The sequence below is a fragment of the Schistocerca gregaria genome, chromosome 3 (genome assembly GCF_023897955.1).
Source record: "Schistocerca gregaria isolate iqSchGreg1 chromosome 3, iqSchGreg1.2, whole genome shotgun sequence".
Taxonomy (NCBI): domain Eukaryota; kingdom Metazoa; phylum Arthropoda; class Insecta; order Orthoptera; family Acrididae; genus Schistocerca; species Schistocerca gregaria.
The window spans coordinates 204,593,552-204,609,882 of NC_064922.1; the positions used below are offsets into that span (position 1 = coordinate 204,593,552).

The 16,331-nt window shown below is 39.9% G+C and overlaps 1 protein-coding gene across 1 annotated transcript in view; it reads left to right on the plus strand.

The window, feature by feature from the left end:
- LOC126354035 (A disintegrin and metalloproteinase with thrombospondin motifs 7-like) overlaps positions 1 to 16,331 on the plus strand; it is a 423,933-nt gene that overhangs the window by 341,948 nt on the left and 65,654 nt on the right. Inside the window, exon 11 of the mRNA XM_050003371.1 lies at positions 452 to 654. Coding sequence (XP_049859328.1) covers positions 452 to 654 — 203 coding nt within the window. The remainder of the gene's footprint in view (positions 1 to 451; positions 655 to 16,331) is intronic.

Here is a 16,331-nt window from a genome sequence, read left to right on the forward strand (position 1 = left end):
TAACAACCCTCTACTGTCTCCAAATCACACACTTACATTACATTAATGCACAGCCAAGTGTAACATTTTATAAATTACTTTGTAATGCTACATTATTCAGAAAAAAATTGTCATCTTCTAATTAAGTGTTTCTTAGCATTTTCTCTCATTTTATTATACTACATATGATTCTTGAAAACTGCGTGGAAGAGGAACAATGGAATGAGTAAAGATAACTGAGTAAAGATAACTACTACAATAGATTGGCTGGGTGGTGGCTATGCATTTAAAAAAAAAGAGTGATGATGATGATCAGCTTATGAATTTATGTTGTTCTTTTATTCTTAACATGCATGTGATCCAACTTGGTTCCATTAAACCATATAGCAGCTGTCGCTGGAAGAAAAACTGATGCTCAATCATGATTGTTTTTCCATGTAAATAAAAACTGGCATTTATAATGACATTGCAGTGGTGTCGCAGTGGTCGATGCATAACTAGAGGACTGTCAGCTATCCAAGCAGGCTTCTTTGCAAATCAGCAAGTCGATGGTGGTTGGAGTGAATGGTCTCCATACTCTGAGTGTGCATCAGGTTGCCTGTTGGGAGATGATGGCCTACTAAGCACAGGAAGCACAGGGATTCGAGTATCGACAAGACGCTGCAACAATCCAAGGTACTACATATATGATGGAGATGATTACTTCCTTTTTTGGCACAGAAAGATTTTTTCCCAAAGAAACACAATAAAGTGTAACAAACATAGTTACACATTTGAGTTACGGAAATATTTCATTTTTTATGCTCATCCTCAAAAACTTAAAATTAGCTTGATGGTCATACTTTCCATTGCGATGTCCACCACACTTCAGTATTATATAATTAGGTACACTTTGGAGGGAAAATAGTAAATGATAATTAAATTTGTAAGTAAACAAACATACCATACCATACAGTTCTTCATTTTCCCCCTGCATAAACTGTCATTAACCATGCTAATGAGGACAGCCAATATGATTTGGCGTGTGTGTAATACCTATGCTGCTAATGAAGTTGCCATCACCAGATGCTCTGAGAGGTAGATACCTTAGCATATGAACAACATTTGTTTTATACTCACTTTATCAGCCACATGTAACTGAAAATCTTCAGCAACAGGATGAACTATGGAACTTTGGAGCTCTTTTGGATACAGTGATAGCAATTCAACTTTGGCAATAACAATAGACACAGTTAGTATGCCTCATCAGTGACTATGACCCACAGAAGAATACAGGTTTCCTATGTATAACATGATTTAACTTGTGTCTAAGTTAATTGAGGCACACATACATACATACTTTGAACCTTTACAGTCCTATCTAAAATTAATGTATCAAGCATACTAGGCTTGAGATGGCGAAATCATACAGACTGGCAGATGAGCAGCCAGAAGCCTCTAACGTTTTTGATGACTAAGAGTGTGTGAAGTGTATGTGCAAACTTCCCACTTCTCTTACACGAGTTGACTTACTTGGTGTACACAGCCGATCTTCTTCTCTGAATAGCTGGCTTCTGGAACCTCTACAAACTTATTCTCCGAAGAATGATGCTAGTCACAGGAACTTCACACTTCTCACATAAACAATTGACTTCCTGTAAGTCACCCGTGTCATCTCACATCAGAAAAAATTAAGTTACATTTACAACAGAGTTGGCTTGATAACCACTACTCGATTATACAGGAATCATACACATCTCTTGCCTCTAGCAAGTTCAAGTTAAAAGTTACTTAACAGTCTTTTCAACTAAAATGTTCTTTTGTCACCAACAATAGCCACTGTTATAAAACAGCACAGAATAACACAGAAGTTCCTTGGTTCTGCTGTGTGCTTTCATTACAACTTCCATTGCATGCCAATAAGTACTTGTTGGTGCCGTTCGACCACTGTGTCCACTGTTTTTTCATGATAAACTCTGGACCTGCACACACAGACAGGTGACGCACATTAGATAGGGTTCCTTCTCCCACTCACATCTAAAATTTCGTGTGTTTGAGACGGTGAAAGGTCGAGGGGTTCTAGAATTTACGTGTAAGTTCTCAAAACACTACAATCCTTATACTAGAAATGACATAATACCTTAATTCCCAGCTACAGCTATAGTGATCCAGAAGCTGGTTGAATCTAAGGTTGTGATCGTGGTGCTGAAGTAACACATTTATGTAACAAACATTTGGTCACCATGGAGTTACAGGCAGCCATTGGTAGGTATATTTTTTGTTATTTTTTTAAAAAGAGGTGGAGCCCCTAACACCCACACCAGCATGATGGCCAACACAAAAGGTCTACTGCCATCTCTGCATAATGGTTAGTTCTCATTAAAGTGAGGTCTCACAGGGTGTGGGTACTGTGATGTTTGCGTACATTTGGTTAAGGTTAACCATTAATATGTGCTCATCTGGAGATAAATTGGGTCAAAAGTTGAATGAATAGTAGTGGTTTGAAGGGGACAGGGAAAAAAGTGCCAAGGCAAGAACCAAGGGAAAAAACTTACTCTTGGCTTGTAAGAGCAGAAATGATTTTCTCGCTGCCTGCGACAGGTCATGCAAGGGTAGGCTTTGTTAGTAGTGGGTATCGTGCAGGTCGATACATTTGATGTTGTGCGGTGGTGTTACTCAGTGGCTGTTGCTGGTTGCCAGTGTTGGCTTCTCAGTCAGCATCAGCATACCTGTAGCAGTTAGGTTCACCATCATTTTGTGTCCGATAGGTCATGTATCCGATTCACAGCGTAGGGTAGTGATGGCAGTTTGTTTGCGAGTCAGTGTGCGAGCTTGTCAGTTTCCCTGCTGTAGCCTGTTGGTCAGCTTTAATAGCAGCTGGCATATCCAGTCAATGTTGTTGATTTGTAGGGGCTTGCTGAGGTTGTCGCTTGTGGGTGTATGATAGCTCGCCATAGGTGGTTATGCCCTAGCTAGTAGCATCTTTGGCCGCTTATGCTTCCATCAATGGCTGCGATCATAGTTTCCCAGAGTAAGGATGAAAGGATTGTTCGAGTGTCTTGAGTTCCTGTATAGTCATGTGGTGTGTCTTTTGAATACCTTCTTGAGGGTTTCAAGGCAGTATTCATTGTGAAGATCCATGGTGAGTGTGTAGCATTGCTAATGATGCGTAGCACATCGTTCTGTATGATCTACAGGTGTGTAGGAGCTGCTTATCCCAAAATGGGAGCTGCATACATAATCAGAGGTCTAATCAGTGTCATGTATATGGACTTCAAAACCCTCCTATTCAGTGCACTTCCCTGTTGAGCACTGGGTAGAATTGTTTGAGCCTCGCTTGTGCTCTGTTGGCAAAGTATTCAGTGTGCCCCCCCCCCCCCCCCCCCCCCCACATATGTAAGTTCCCAGTCCAGCCAGACACTGAGATATCTGACTTAATCTCTGAAACGTATTCTGCATGCATGTAGTATTACCTGTAGACAGTGTTGATGTTTGTGAAGTAGCTTCGCTCTGTATGTGATCAGAACTGCTTCGCAGTTGTCGATGTTTGCTTTAATATGCCATCATTCCAAACAAGGCTTGGCAGTTCTGATAGCTGTCTGTATTCGTGAATTCATGTTCGATAGTTTCCAGTCTTGCACAGGCTTGGCTGCGTCATCCACGTACATGGCTAACATTGTGTTTTGTGTTGCTGGAAAGTAATTAATGTAGAGGTTCATCCCCAGGATGCTTCTCTGGGGTACTACTGCCTGTATACCATGTTGTGTCAATTGCTTGCCCTGCACATCATTGTTGAAACATCTGTTCATGAGATAGGATTGTATGAGACGTACAAGACTGTTGGGGACACCAGCATCACTTAGTTTGCGTATAAGGCTGCTGTGCCAGACGGAGTCAAAAGCTTTTTTGATGTTCCAGATCACAGCCCCTGTGGCTTTGTTCGTTTTGTACCTGTGGTGTTGTATGTTTGACTACACAGAGGAGTGTTGTGTTGTGGAGGGGGATGCTTAAAGCCGAACTGCTCCGGTCTTAGGGTGACATTGGTGATGCGGTGCCTAGTGATGCATTTTAGTATTACCTTCTCAACAATCTTGCTGAACGAGCACAGCAGACTGATAGGTCAGTAATTTTGTGGGATGGAGTGATCTTTCTCTGGCTTTCTGGACATCAGGAGCTTGGCCATCTTCCAAAAGTCAGAGAAATGTTGTTGTTCAAAGATGGCATTCATTACGCATACAAGGTATTCTACATCTCTATCTGTGAACTACTGGAGGACACGGTTTTGAATGCCATTGGGTCCAGAGGATTTCATAATGTTGGTACGCCTGACAGCTGATTTCATTGCACGTGGGCTGAGCTACAAGCCATGTAACCTCCTGTTCCATTTCAAGTGTGAATACTCTATCTGAAGGAGCCAGATTTGGCATGAAAGATGCTGCAAGAGTTGTGGCCATAAGCTCTGCCTTCTCCTTCGTGGAGTAAGCTAGGCCATCTGGTCCTTGTAGAGTGGGAATGTAATGTTTCTCCCTGGTGATGTGACTGGCTAGCTTCCACATGGCAGGACAAGAGTTTCTGCCCCCATTGCTTATTTCAAAATGTTTGTATTTTCTCTCGTAGTATATCCTGGAGTCTGTTGACATGCAGTGTACAGAATGGGAACCTGGTACGCTGCCAATATCTCCTGAGGTGGTTCCTCATTGAGTGCTGTTGTATGTCAAATGGTATCAGTCATTGTGCCTCGGATGGCAGTAGTAAGAGCCTCCCCCACCTCATCAATTTGTTGCATGTTGTTAATTTTGTGGGTGTCCAGAATATGACTATCAAACATTTCTTTGAAAAGGGTCCAATTCATGCACTTGTAGTTCAGTGTTCTGTGTGGCTCTGCATCCTGCAGTGTTGAGTTAATGTTGGGAGTGTCAGCCTGTGGGTTATTGGTTGTGTTGGCAGCCACTGGTACTTGTGTTGGCATTTGCTGTGGACTGGCTTGTGTGTCAGCTGTTTTGAGTCATAGCTGGGGCTCCTGTGTGGCTTCTGTGGTGAGTTGTTCGGGTCATCGTGTTGGTGTCCGAATTGTGTATGTGCCTATTGGTGTCCTGTTGTCTGTTTTCTTGTGGTGTGGTCATGTTCGCCCTGCTCTGGTCATTTCTCTTCCTCCTCCTCCTCCTCACATTGTGGCTGCCCCTATGTAGATGCATCTTCTGTGGTCTGTCTTGGGCTGAAGTCTGTGGTCTCAGGGTATAGGGTGAGGGTGTTATATGCATTTTGTGGTGTAGCTGATATGGGTGTGGTGTTGGGTATTGTATGTCTTGGCTGTATGTCTGTTGCTGTGGATGTTTGTTGTGCATGACTCTGAGGTTACTCCGACTGCCCTGCGCTGCTGGGGGTGCCAGCTGCCACTCCAGCAAAGGATATTCCACCCCTTACTGGGAATGGGGGCAGTTTCAGAACTGTGATGGTCATACCTTTTACATGTTTAGCTGTTTTGCACCTCAGACCTCCTTGTATGCAATGTATCCCCTGTAGTTGGCCAGATGGGCTGCAACACAGTTGGTGCATTTGTGTGGTACTGTGTGCGGGAGTTGGCAATGTTGAGTTGTGTGGCCACCAGTGCATTTGTGGCACCGGGGAGCAACACCACTTCGAATACCCGCATGTACAAAGTGCTAGCAGTTGTGGCATTGTTGGGGGTTGTATATCTCTACATTTACGATCATGTGAAGAAATAATTTAATCTTCAGCCGGTCGTGTAATTTGGCCATGTTGACCAGCTCAACCATGTAGTTATGTGACAATATTACTCTGCCAAACTCAGTCATTCGACTTACACAAATGCTTTCCCAGCCAAGGGCGGTGAGTTCTCGTGTGCTGTCTCCATCAGGGTTCAAGAGTCCTCCCTCTTGATTATGTACTGCTGTGTCTTTTCCAAAACGGTCCTGTACATCAAGCAATGATGGGCACCATAGGTGCATTGTAGACATTTAGCAGTATGTGAACCTCATCTGGCTAATAAGTCACCAAACTCCAGTATACCTTTATAATAATCTAATGGATTCCTGTTGTGAAAAAACTGCTGAGTGACAAGATGCGCTGTTGAAGACAATCAAACACGTTACCAAGGTTTTGTGATTTATCCATCGAACACTTGCTAACCGAGCTGGAGTGGGCAGATAATGTAGACAGTATCGTTAAATACGCAGCTAACATCCTAGTTCTTGTCTCAGAAGATAAAGGGCAAATCTGAAGGTAAAAGCAACAACCTTTTTTATACAGTAGCTGCTCACAAGACAACTATTTTGGAACTGAAAGGTAAATTGTGTCTTAACTAGAAATCATATTCACAAATTAGGACAACATCTTACCTGTAGGAATCAGAGCTGTAGGTGTTTAGGATTGTAGTTATATGAAAAAATAAAATTTTACATCTCTGAGAAAAGTTACAAAATATGCCTAAGCTAGCTCGAGATGGAAATGTGACTTATAAATTACCACAGTCAGCAGAGAGGCTATATCATATTACCATCTGTCTTGCCATTGTCAGATTCTCAGCAAGTGTGTCCACCCAGTGGTTGTACCACCAATATGCAAAAGCACACTGAAGATGCATGCACGAAAGTGTACGTCTAAAATCAACAGAAGCATTTAGTACATCAGTAAAACCTTTATTTGATAATTCTGAGAATGTATCCAGCTGATATAACTGTCAGATAGAGAGTTGCATGCTATTGGTTATGGAAAGGTGCACTGAAATGACAGAGTTCACTGGGGACCAAGACACAATCAAGGCTCAATTAAAGCCTTGGGAAACCAATACATGGCAGGGGCTAGCACGTTAAAGACACAGACTGTTTAGATGAATCCAAGTAGAGGCACAATCCATTCCAAAATGAGACAGTTCATATCCTCTCTATGTGCATAAAACTGGCAAAATAGTATCAGACAGATGTGAATGTGGAGTCAGTACAGCACATCATATTGTACCACAATGTTGTCTAAACTGTTATGTTAGAAGCAACATCATTATAGATGAGTATCTACGCTATGCATTAAGAAAGCTTGATTCCTAGAGAACTATAAATAACATTGCCAATCAAACATCCACAGGGCACTGCTAAGGTTCAGCGCACAAAGGACTACAAATAGCTAAAGCACCAATCACTTCTCAAGTTACCTCAGTCACATTCATATTCAACAATAAATACAATTATTGGTACATAATACATTTAACAATTGTTTCCATTTTCCTTTTATATCTTGTTCAATCATATTTGGAATTGAAATGCTGTTTATTGTTAGTATGTGTGTGTAATCAGCTAGTACACAAAAGCTGTGTGTATTTCATAATTTTCATTCTTACTATGTAATTGGCTTGAGTTCTACTGAATTCCACACCACCATGTGCATGATTTAAAAAACAGAAATACTAAACACATAGTATAGTGGATGTTGGGACAGAAGTTGTTCCAAGGCCAACACAGGACCTTTGGAAAAATAGACAGACATACTTTACATTTTGCAGATTGATTCTACTCCTACTTTGCCTCCTCCCTCCACAGCCTCCTAGATTTCTTTAACTTCCTGCTGCCACCCACTCCCTCTCCACACTACCACCATATTAGTTAAATAAATAGGCTTCTTGTGAACACTAGGCACGCTTCTGGCACTCCATTCCCACATTCATCCCCTGCTGTTTCGTTCTCTCCAACCATGGATTAACATATCTTGCAAATTCACTTAATCTGTCCCACTCAAGGCTATCAGTGAGCACAAGTTCAGCCACACTGTTCAGAGAATGGTGCTTTTTCTCACACAGTGCTTGTAAAACACAAATTCAGAACATGAGCTACAATGTTTAGCTTCTCTTTTATGTGCACATAGTAAATAGTTGTCTTTGGCCAATTTGTTGTTCATAATAAGGTATCATAGTACTTTAAAAAACTTGCAGTAGGTGACAAAGTTCTGTATCTGCATATAAGCAAAATTACACTGAGACACAATGAGTGGCCAGCACTTATATTCTGTAAGCAAAATTCCAGTACTGGCAATATACACATTCCAATCTGAAGGCTCTTGAAACTATTAGTTCCTTCTATGGGGAGTAGGCTGGGAAAGGATTACAGAACTCATGACCCAGTGTGATGGAGACCCACCTAATGTGAAAACAAGGGAAAACAAAAAATGCCTACTTGTCTTTGTTTTGAAAAAAGACTATACTACTGCAAATTTTACCATCAGGAAAGATGCCTAGTCGCTAACTGCATATATAACATGGGAAAAGACAGATTGCTACTTACTGTAATTAATTGTGCTTGTCTGCAACTTGACATGTCATCTTTACAGTAAGCAGCAATTTGTCATTTCCTGTATTGTTCATATTCCCGCCTGGAGTTTCCATTGTCTGATTTTGATTGCACATGCAGACAGTTCAAGCCAACAAAAACATTTGTTACACAGTTCTTGCACTTTATTATATGTATTCGAAGAGTGGAGAACTTTTATTGATTGTGTCATCCACAATTATCTTTGAACTCATACATTTTAAAACTGAGTGTTTGTTGTGATGTCTGCTTCAGTTCTAATAAATGTCACAAGTCTGGGTAAATATACTAAATCTACTTTCAATGTCCCAAGCTAGCAGCCACAGTGAGAAAATTGATCTTTCTATATGATGAGAGAGACATTTCCATTTTTCCTTCTATAATCTTGGGATGCATTACTTTTACTCTGTAATATATCCATTTTAATGACAACATTTCTAAGATCATTTTAACTGATTGTTGATTTCCAAGACAAGGACTGCAGCTTCACTAGCTACAACCGATTAATCCTGGACCAGACCAAACAATTGCAACTTCACTAGGCTCGGCAACAATAGTGAGAAATTAACTGCCAGCAGGCGTCAATTTGTTGCAACCTAATCACCAGATGATGAGTACACCACTTTAGATTTGAATATGTCTCAACTGATCAAAAGGGGTTTTGTCATACACTGTTGCTTCAAGTCCTTAAGAAAGTATGGAACATTTATGAGGAGGCACCTTAATTTAGCAATGACAAAACATTTAAATAATAAAATAAATCAAAAACAAGTTATGATAAGAAAAATTAAGAATATGATCCCATAGGATAATAATGTGGGCTAAAACCAAAGGATTAATCTTTGTTTTGTTTATTAAACTCACACACAAATTTATTTGTGCAATGGCCTCACAGTGATGGTTATTGAACACAGTATAGATACAAGAAACCAAAATGTTTAATTTTGCAGTGCAAGCAGAGCATTCATAGGCAGTAACGAAACTGAACCTCAGTATTGGGCAGTGCAACAAATCACTTAAACTGGAAAAAAATCTTGAAGTTCAGCAAGTGCATAAAAGTCATTATGCAGTGTCAAATTCACCATGGTTGAAATATTCAATGTCTACTAGCACTCACAGTTCCAAAATATGAGGGTAAGTCAATTATTACCTGCAAAGTAGTTATAAAATTTTACTGTAATCAAATAGGAAACTTACAAGAAAATAATTTTTCAAAATAGTCTCCTTGCATTTCAACGCACTTGATGCCCTCATAAAAGAAGGTTCTCAGTTGAGCTGCGAGCCAGGAATGCACCGATTCTTTCGGAGCATTTCAGCAGTGTGGGCAGCATTATGTGGTCGGGCATTGTCGTGCAACAACACACCACCTTTTGACAGCAACCCTCAGCGTTTGCTTCGAATTGCAGGCTTTAGCCTGATAGTAAGCATCACACTGTAATGTACACTGCTTATTGTTGTGCCCCTTTCCCCATAATGTTCCAGTTATGGACCTTGTGCGTCCCAAAAAAACCGTAAGCATTAGTTTTCCTGTGGATGGTTGGGTCTTCAACATTTTCTTAGATGGCGAATTTGGATGTTTCCATTCCATACTCTGCTGTTTCTCTCTGGCTCATAATGATGGATCCATGTTTTGTCATCAGTAATTATTCTGCCTAAGAAGTTGTCCCCTTTGCTACCATAGCGATTTAAATGGTTTTTGCTGATGTCCAAGTGTGTTTGTTTATGCAACTGTGTGAACTGTTTTGGGACCCATCTTGCACAAACATTATGAAACCCAAGTCTATTGTGGATGATTTCGTAGGCAGAACTGTGACTAATTTGCAGACGAAGTGCCACTTCATCAATAGTTAATCATCTGTCTAAGAGAATCATTTCACGTGAACGCTCAATGGTTTCTTCATTTGTGGCAGTAAACAGTCGTCCAGCTCCTACATCGTGCATAACACTTGTGCGATCATTTTGGAATTTTTGAATCCATTCGTAGACACTCTGTTGTGGCAAAACACTGTTCCCATACTGTACCAAAAGTGTTTGATGAATTTTGGCCTCTGATACACCTTCCGACCACAAAAAACGGATCACTGATTGTTGCTCTTCGTTGGTGCAAATAGACAGTAGAGCAGCCATGATTAACAGCATGGCAGCGATAATGAAACTAACCTAGCAACTTGAAAATTGCAAAGATATAACAACAAGTAAACAAAGGGAGTGTCATCAATGTAAAACGACAGTACTACCATAATAAAACTAAATTGCAGATAATAATTGACTTATCCTCGCATTTCTAAGTCCTAAACTGGTATATAATGAAATATTTCTAAGTCATGAACTGCTTCACATCAAAGTATTTCTAAGTTCTGAATAATACTTAAGCCCAAGCAGCTCTCTGTCTGCACAAACCTCATTGAGCAAGAGATGAATACAAAAAAGACCCTCTATTCAGTTCTGCCTGCCAATTCAAAAACTTAGCCCACTGCCTTACTCAGTACACCAACTTACAATTGGACTCATGAGATTAGGCATATTACAACATTTATACATTTTAAACATATGCAACACAAACTCTTAGTTGACTGGCAACCTCAAATCACTTTATTAAATTTCAAACAGAGCAAAATAACTGGCTTCATTCAATTTTGTACACCACAAGGGAACTGCAGAAAAATTAGTCAGCCTGACGACTTTATTCATGTTGACATTGCAGCCATATGTTAGTCCAAGACAATCTTACATATATTAATTTACTAAACTCCATTAAGTAAACATATGGAATGATGGGAAATTAGCTCAACTTCCTAATGCTGCTGATAATCATTTGTATACATAGCAAGAAATGTTGTTTTACCACCCTTACTCAGATTATTCATACAAAATTTATAACTATTTGCTTGACAATACCACAGGTCAGCAAAAAAATTTTTCTCAGCTGCTTGAGATATTTTTACTGAATATTTTGTTTTAGAATGCGCTGATTTCAGAAGTGATGTCAATTTTTTCCTGTCACATAAGGTTTTTTGCAAATTCAAACACAAAAAAATGGTAAAAGCACTCAATTATTCAAAATTATCAAACATAATATTTTTTTACAACTATTGAAGCATTATTTTGAGACATATAGTAACAATATTATACTTATTCATGTGTTTTATGAAACCTTTTCTTTTTTTCCTTGCTACTTCACAGAGTCCTTTTCCAATTTCCACCTTTAATTTCCCGCTTAGGCATCCAACAGAAGTCAGCAAGCACAGTGACATCCCATCTTCCTTGGTACCGTCTCTCGATATCACGGACATCCTGGTGAAACCACTCCGCCTGTTCTTCACTATAAGCTCCCAGGTTTTCAGGAAAACTGTCTATATGGGAGAGTAAAAAATGGACCTTTAAGCTCATCTTGCAGCCTCGAGCTTCGTAAGCTGCTAGCATCTGCTGACAATGGTTTTGTAGTCAGGATCCTTAGTATTTCCCAAAACTTTTGCACTACATCCTTGAACGATACCCAGGCTTCTTTTTCCTTCTCATTCATATTTTCCACAAAGAGAGTGTCAGTTAAAAGTTTTCTTATGTCGGAGCCAATGAAAACTTCCTCTTTCAATTTTGCTTCTGACAGCTTCAAGAATTTTGTACATAGATATTTAAACCAGTCCCCATCCTTTTGCAGTGAATTTACAAATTTTTCATCAACCTCAATTTGATATGGAGAGGGGGCAACAAAACCTTTTCTCGTGGTACCAAAGTAATATTGATAAGATTTTTCTCTTCAGGTTTTAAAGTTTATTGGGGTGGCCAATCGCTTTTAGTCCAGCGCTGTTCTCTGGCTCTAATATTCAACAAGCATAATAAGCATGGGTATATAGTATAGCCTGCCTGCTGATCCAAAAGCATCGTGAGTATTTTGAAGTCCCCACAAACCATCCACTGATGGTCCTGATATTTGATTTTTTCCAGGATAATGGCCATCGTTATAGTTTTCGTCCATATGCACAGAATTTCCCATTGGAAGAGATGCAAATTCATTTCCATTGTGCAATAATACTACTTTAAGATGAGTTTTGGATGAATCAATGAATAGGTGCCATTCAGATGAGTCATACTGCATATCAAAGCAATGCATGAATCCTTCCACATCACTGCAAAGAACTAAATTTCCTTCTTTTGAGGAAAACTGGGTAAATTCTTTTTCTTGGTGTCTGTATCATGAAAATAAGGTGCCAGATGATAAAAGGTTTTTATTTTTTAATCTGGAACCTAACAGTTCGGCTGCACCTTTTGAAAGGCCTAAATCTCTTACTAGACCATTGAACTCACTTTGAGAAAATAGTTGAGCCCTTTCATCTTCGTCTGAAGAAAAATCTGAGCTTGATTCACCCTGAGGAGGTAATGTAACTTTGTCCTCCAACTCACTCAGGTATTCATACAAACTGGAAGGTGGCTGTGGGATAGGTATTTCAGAACTATGGGGCACTGGACATATAGCTGAGTCAAGGTTAAGATAACTTATGTTTCTTTTGTTTTTTGAATTGAATCCCTTTACGTGAACTGAACAGAAATAGCAATCAGTGGTATGGTTTTTCTGCTCACGCCATATCAAAGGAATTTCAAATCTAAATGCATTTTTCTTACCCTTAAACCATAAACGAAGATCGTCACATCTTCTACACACCTTATGTGGGCCCATGGTTTATCATGATCACCAAGTTTTAATTTAAAGAAAGCAAAATAAACTTTCCTCATAAAATCACTTATGTTTCTCTGTTGGCTTTCAATAGTGTATTCGCCACAGATATAACAAAAGCTGTTTGGAGAAATAACACAACCTCTTGTAGCCATGACTAGACAGTAACAACAGCACTGCTCACTTCAATAGCAATATATCTACTGAGAGTTTCTCTTCTTTTCATGTGAGATACATATTGTCATTTGACTTGCAACACGATAAAACTGAACAATAAGATTGTTTGCATTTGCTTCTGGTGCCCAGGAGTTCACGGTAAAACCTACAAGTGGTAACAACGAATAATTAACATTGTAAATTTTTTTTAAATTTAAGTTTATTTTATCAGTTATAATTGATATAATTTTTAATAATCATTAAATTAAAAAACCACATAGGTTTATTACTAATGAACATAAATACTGCAATATACATAAAAACCTATGTGATAGAATTTTTGAACATTTTTCCTGTTTTGGGGAGGTCAAAATCTATTAGAAAATGTTAAAAAATCCTATGCAGTTTTTAGTTGCAGACCTGTGTAATAGAAACATACTTATTCCCTAGATGCTATCAAGAATCTTCTAACTGTGCATCACATGCATATACTGTTATGTTTGTCTCATTCATAAACTACTTTTAATATAATGTTAAAAACTTTGTTAACAATAATTCTATACACCTAGTAATAATTTTAGTGAGCTTGTCTCACTACCGCAAATGCAATGCTGTCTTTAGATTTTTCAGGGCATGTCTATAAGCAATTTTGATGTTTTCAGTGATATTTTAAATTTCATGTTTAGATTAGTTCATTCCTGCACCATCTTGCCACACCACCTTAACATGATGAAAGCCATGAGGCCACCAGCAGCTACAGCAGAGCCTCAATTATGCCTGACACCATGTGCCCCCAGGTTGGCAGCCACTGTGTGTCAGTCACCATGTTAAGCACATGGCACTGCACTCCCCCACACACCATTTCAGGATTTGCAGTTGCTGAGGTGCTGTAACCTGCCAAGTGTGCCTCCCCCTCCCTTCCCACCCCCTTCCACATTCATTCGGAGCTCACTGCAATACCTTGAGTGCTTTGCCCAGTGCTATTTTTGGTCCAGCCACTTTGCGGCAACTTATCAGCCGCACAGTGCTTAACCAATACCACAATCATTAAAGCTAGCGAGTTTGACAGGGTGTGCTATACACGACAAGGATTCCACCTCAACAACCAAGGAAGAAGATTAATCTCGAAACTGATTACCAGAACTGTGAGTAAAGAAATGGCCACCTTTACACTAGTACCGCTGGACCAGGGAAAACTGTAAAGTCTGCTGGTCTGTCTGGCAAAATATTAACAGATATGCTCCAGCAGGATCAAAATAATTTTCAAACCATTCACACAGAGCCCAGGAAACTAGATGTATCCAAACGTTATCAAAATGGGGCCTGGCTATCAGCAGTAGACTTACAAGCAACTCAAGATATCATCTGTATTGAAGTGCCCTTAAGAAGACAATCTGAATACTCTTCTTTACTGCCCAGGGTTAGCAAAAATAGTCTTCTGTTCTTACAGATGGAAGAATTGCAGTACTGGTTAGAAACTTCCAACTGTGGTATATTTAGTGTAAATGAGCACTGGCTATATTAATCAGAAATTGACCTTAATATTCCATTTGGTAACACCTTAGCTAGTAGTTACTGCAGATCAACAATTGGACATGGGGGTGTTGCAATACATATTAAGAATGGACTAAATCTACAATACTTTACTATTGATCTCACAGACCTGTGTATAGACATCACCTTTGAGGCTGCAGTTGTACATATACCTAGACATAATATTATTGTTGCATCTGTATATCGCATGCTATCTTCTAGTGAATATGAATTTATAGTAAATTAAAAAACTGTTAGTCTTACCAACTAAGCCTAAATATAAATACCAAAGAATCTTGAATTTTGGTGGTATTAATATAGATATCAGGGTACAGAGTAATATCATATTGGAATTCTTGGATAGCCTAAGAACTTTTGATTGCTATTGTCTAAATGATAAGCCTACAAGATATAATGCATGCTTAGACAATATAATAAGTAATATCCATGAAATTAATGTTGAAATTGGAGTAGTCAAGTTAGGCTTAGCTGACCATGAAGGCCTATAGATTACAGTTCCAGTCAGCATTCCAGATGAACAACACAAAACTGTTAGACCTATGAATGAATGCAACATAAGAGAGTTTAGAACTAGATTAAGGTCAGTTAACTGGAATGACATGCAAAGATATGTGTGTGAATAACACAAGCAAATTATTTATAGAGGAAATTGCAAGAATATTTGATGAGTGTTGTCGTGTGTGTGTGTGTGTGTGTGTGTGTGTGTGTGTTTGAGGGGCACTAAACAGCGTGGTCATCAGTGCCCAAGCACATAAAAACAGGAACACATGCAGTGAAGGGACTAAGACGAACAGCGATCAGGGAGAATGGCTAAAAGACGCAGAACTGATGCAGTTCCAAATCCCCACATACAGAGGCAAAACAAGAGGAGAAGGAACACACTAAAAAGGAAAGGAAACACAAGGAAAAGAGAAGAGAAATCGATGGGAAACAAGGAGGTAATCGTGACTGGTGAACCTCTTACCTAAAACCTGAGCCAGTCACCCAGCAGCACATTAAAACCCTCTCCCTAAAATCTGAGGCAACAAATTGGACAGGACACAAAACCGTAAGACCGTAACCACAGTCGTTGCGTCGTCTTGCAAAATAGAGGGCAAATCCGGTGGCAAAGAAACCACCACCCTCTGGTCAGAGAATAAAAGACAGTCAAGTAAAATGTGGTGGACAGTAATCTAGACGCCACAAGCACTGCAGATTGGGGGGTCCTCCCACCGGAGTAAAAAACCATGTGTTAAGAGACTGTGCCCGATGTGGAGGCGAGTGAGGAGAACCTCATCCCGCCTGCATGACTGGTAGGACGTACGCCATGGTCGCGTAGTGGCCTTTACCAGACACAGCTTATTGTCACCAACTGCCAGCCACTCCTCCTCCCATTAACGCATAACACGAAAACGCAAAAGGGAGGTAACAGCATGGAGTGGGACGGCACATTCAACAACGTGAGGGAGGGAACATGCATCTTTGGCAGCCACATCTGACAGTTCGTTTCCCCTAATACCCACATGCCCCGGCACCCAACAGAAAGAAACCTCCTTCCCCTGCCGTTGCAGGTGGAGTAGGGCATCATGGATGTTCTGGACGACCGTATCCACTGGGTACAAGTGTTGCATGGTCTGAAGGGCACTCAGGGAGTCAGAACAGATGAGGAACTTAAGACTGGGAACACATCTCATCTG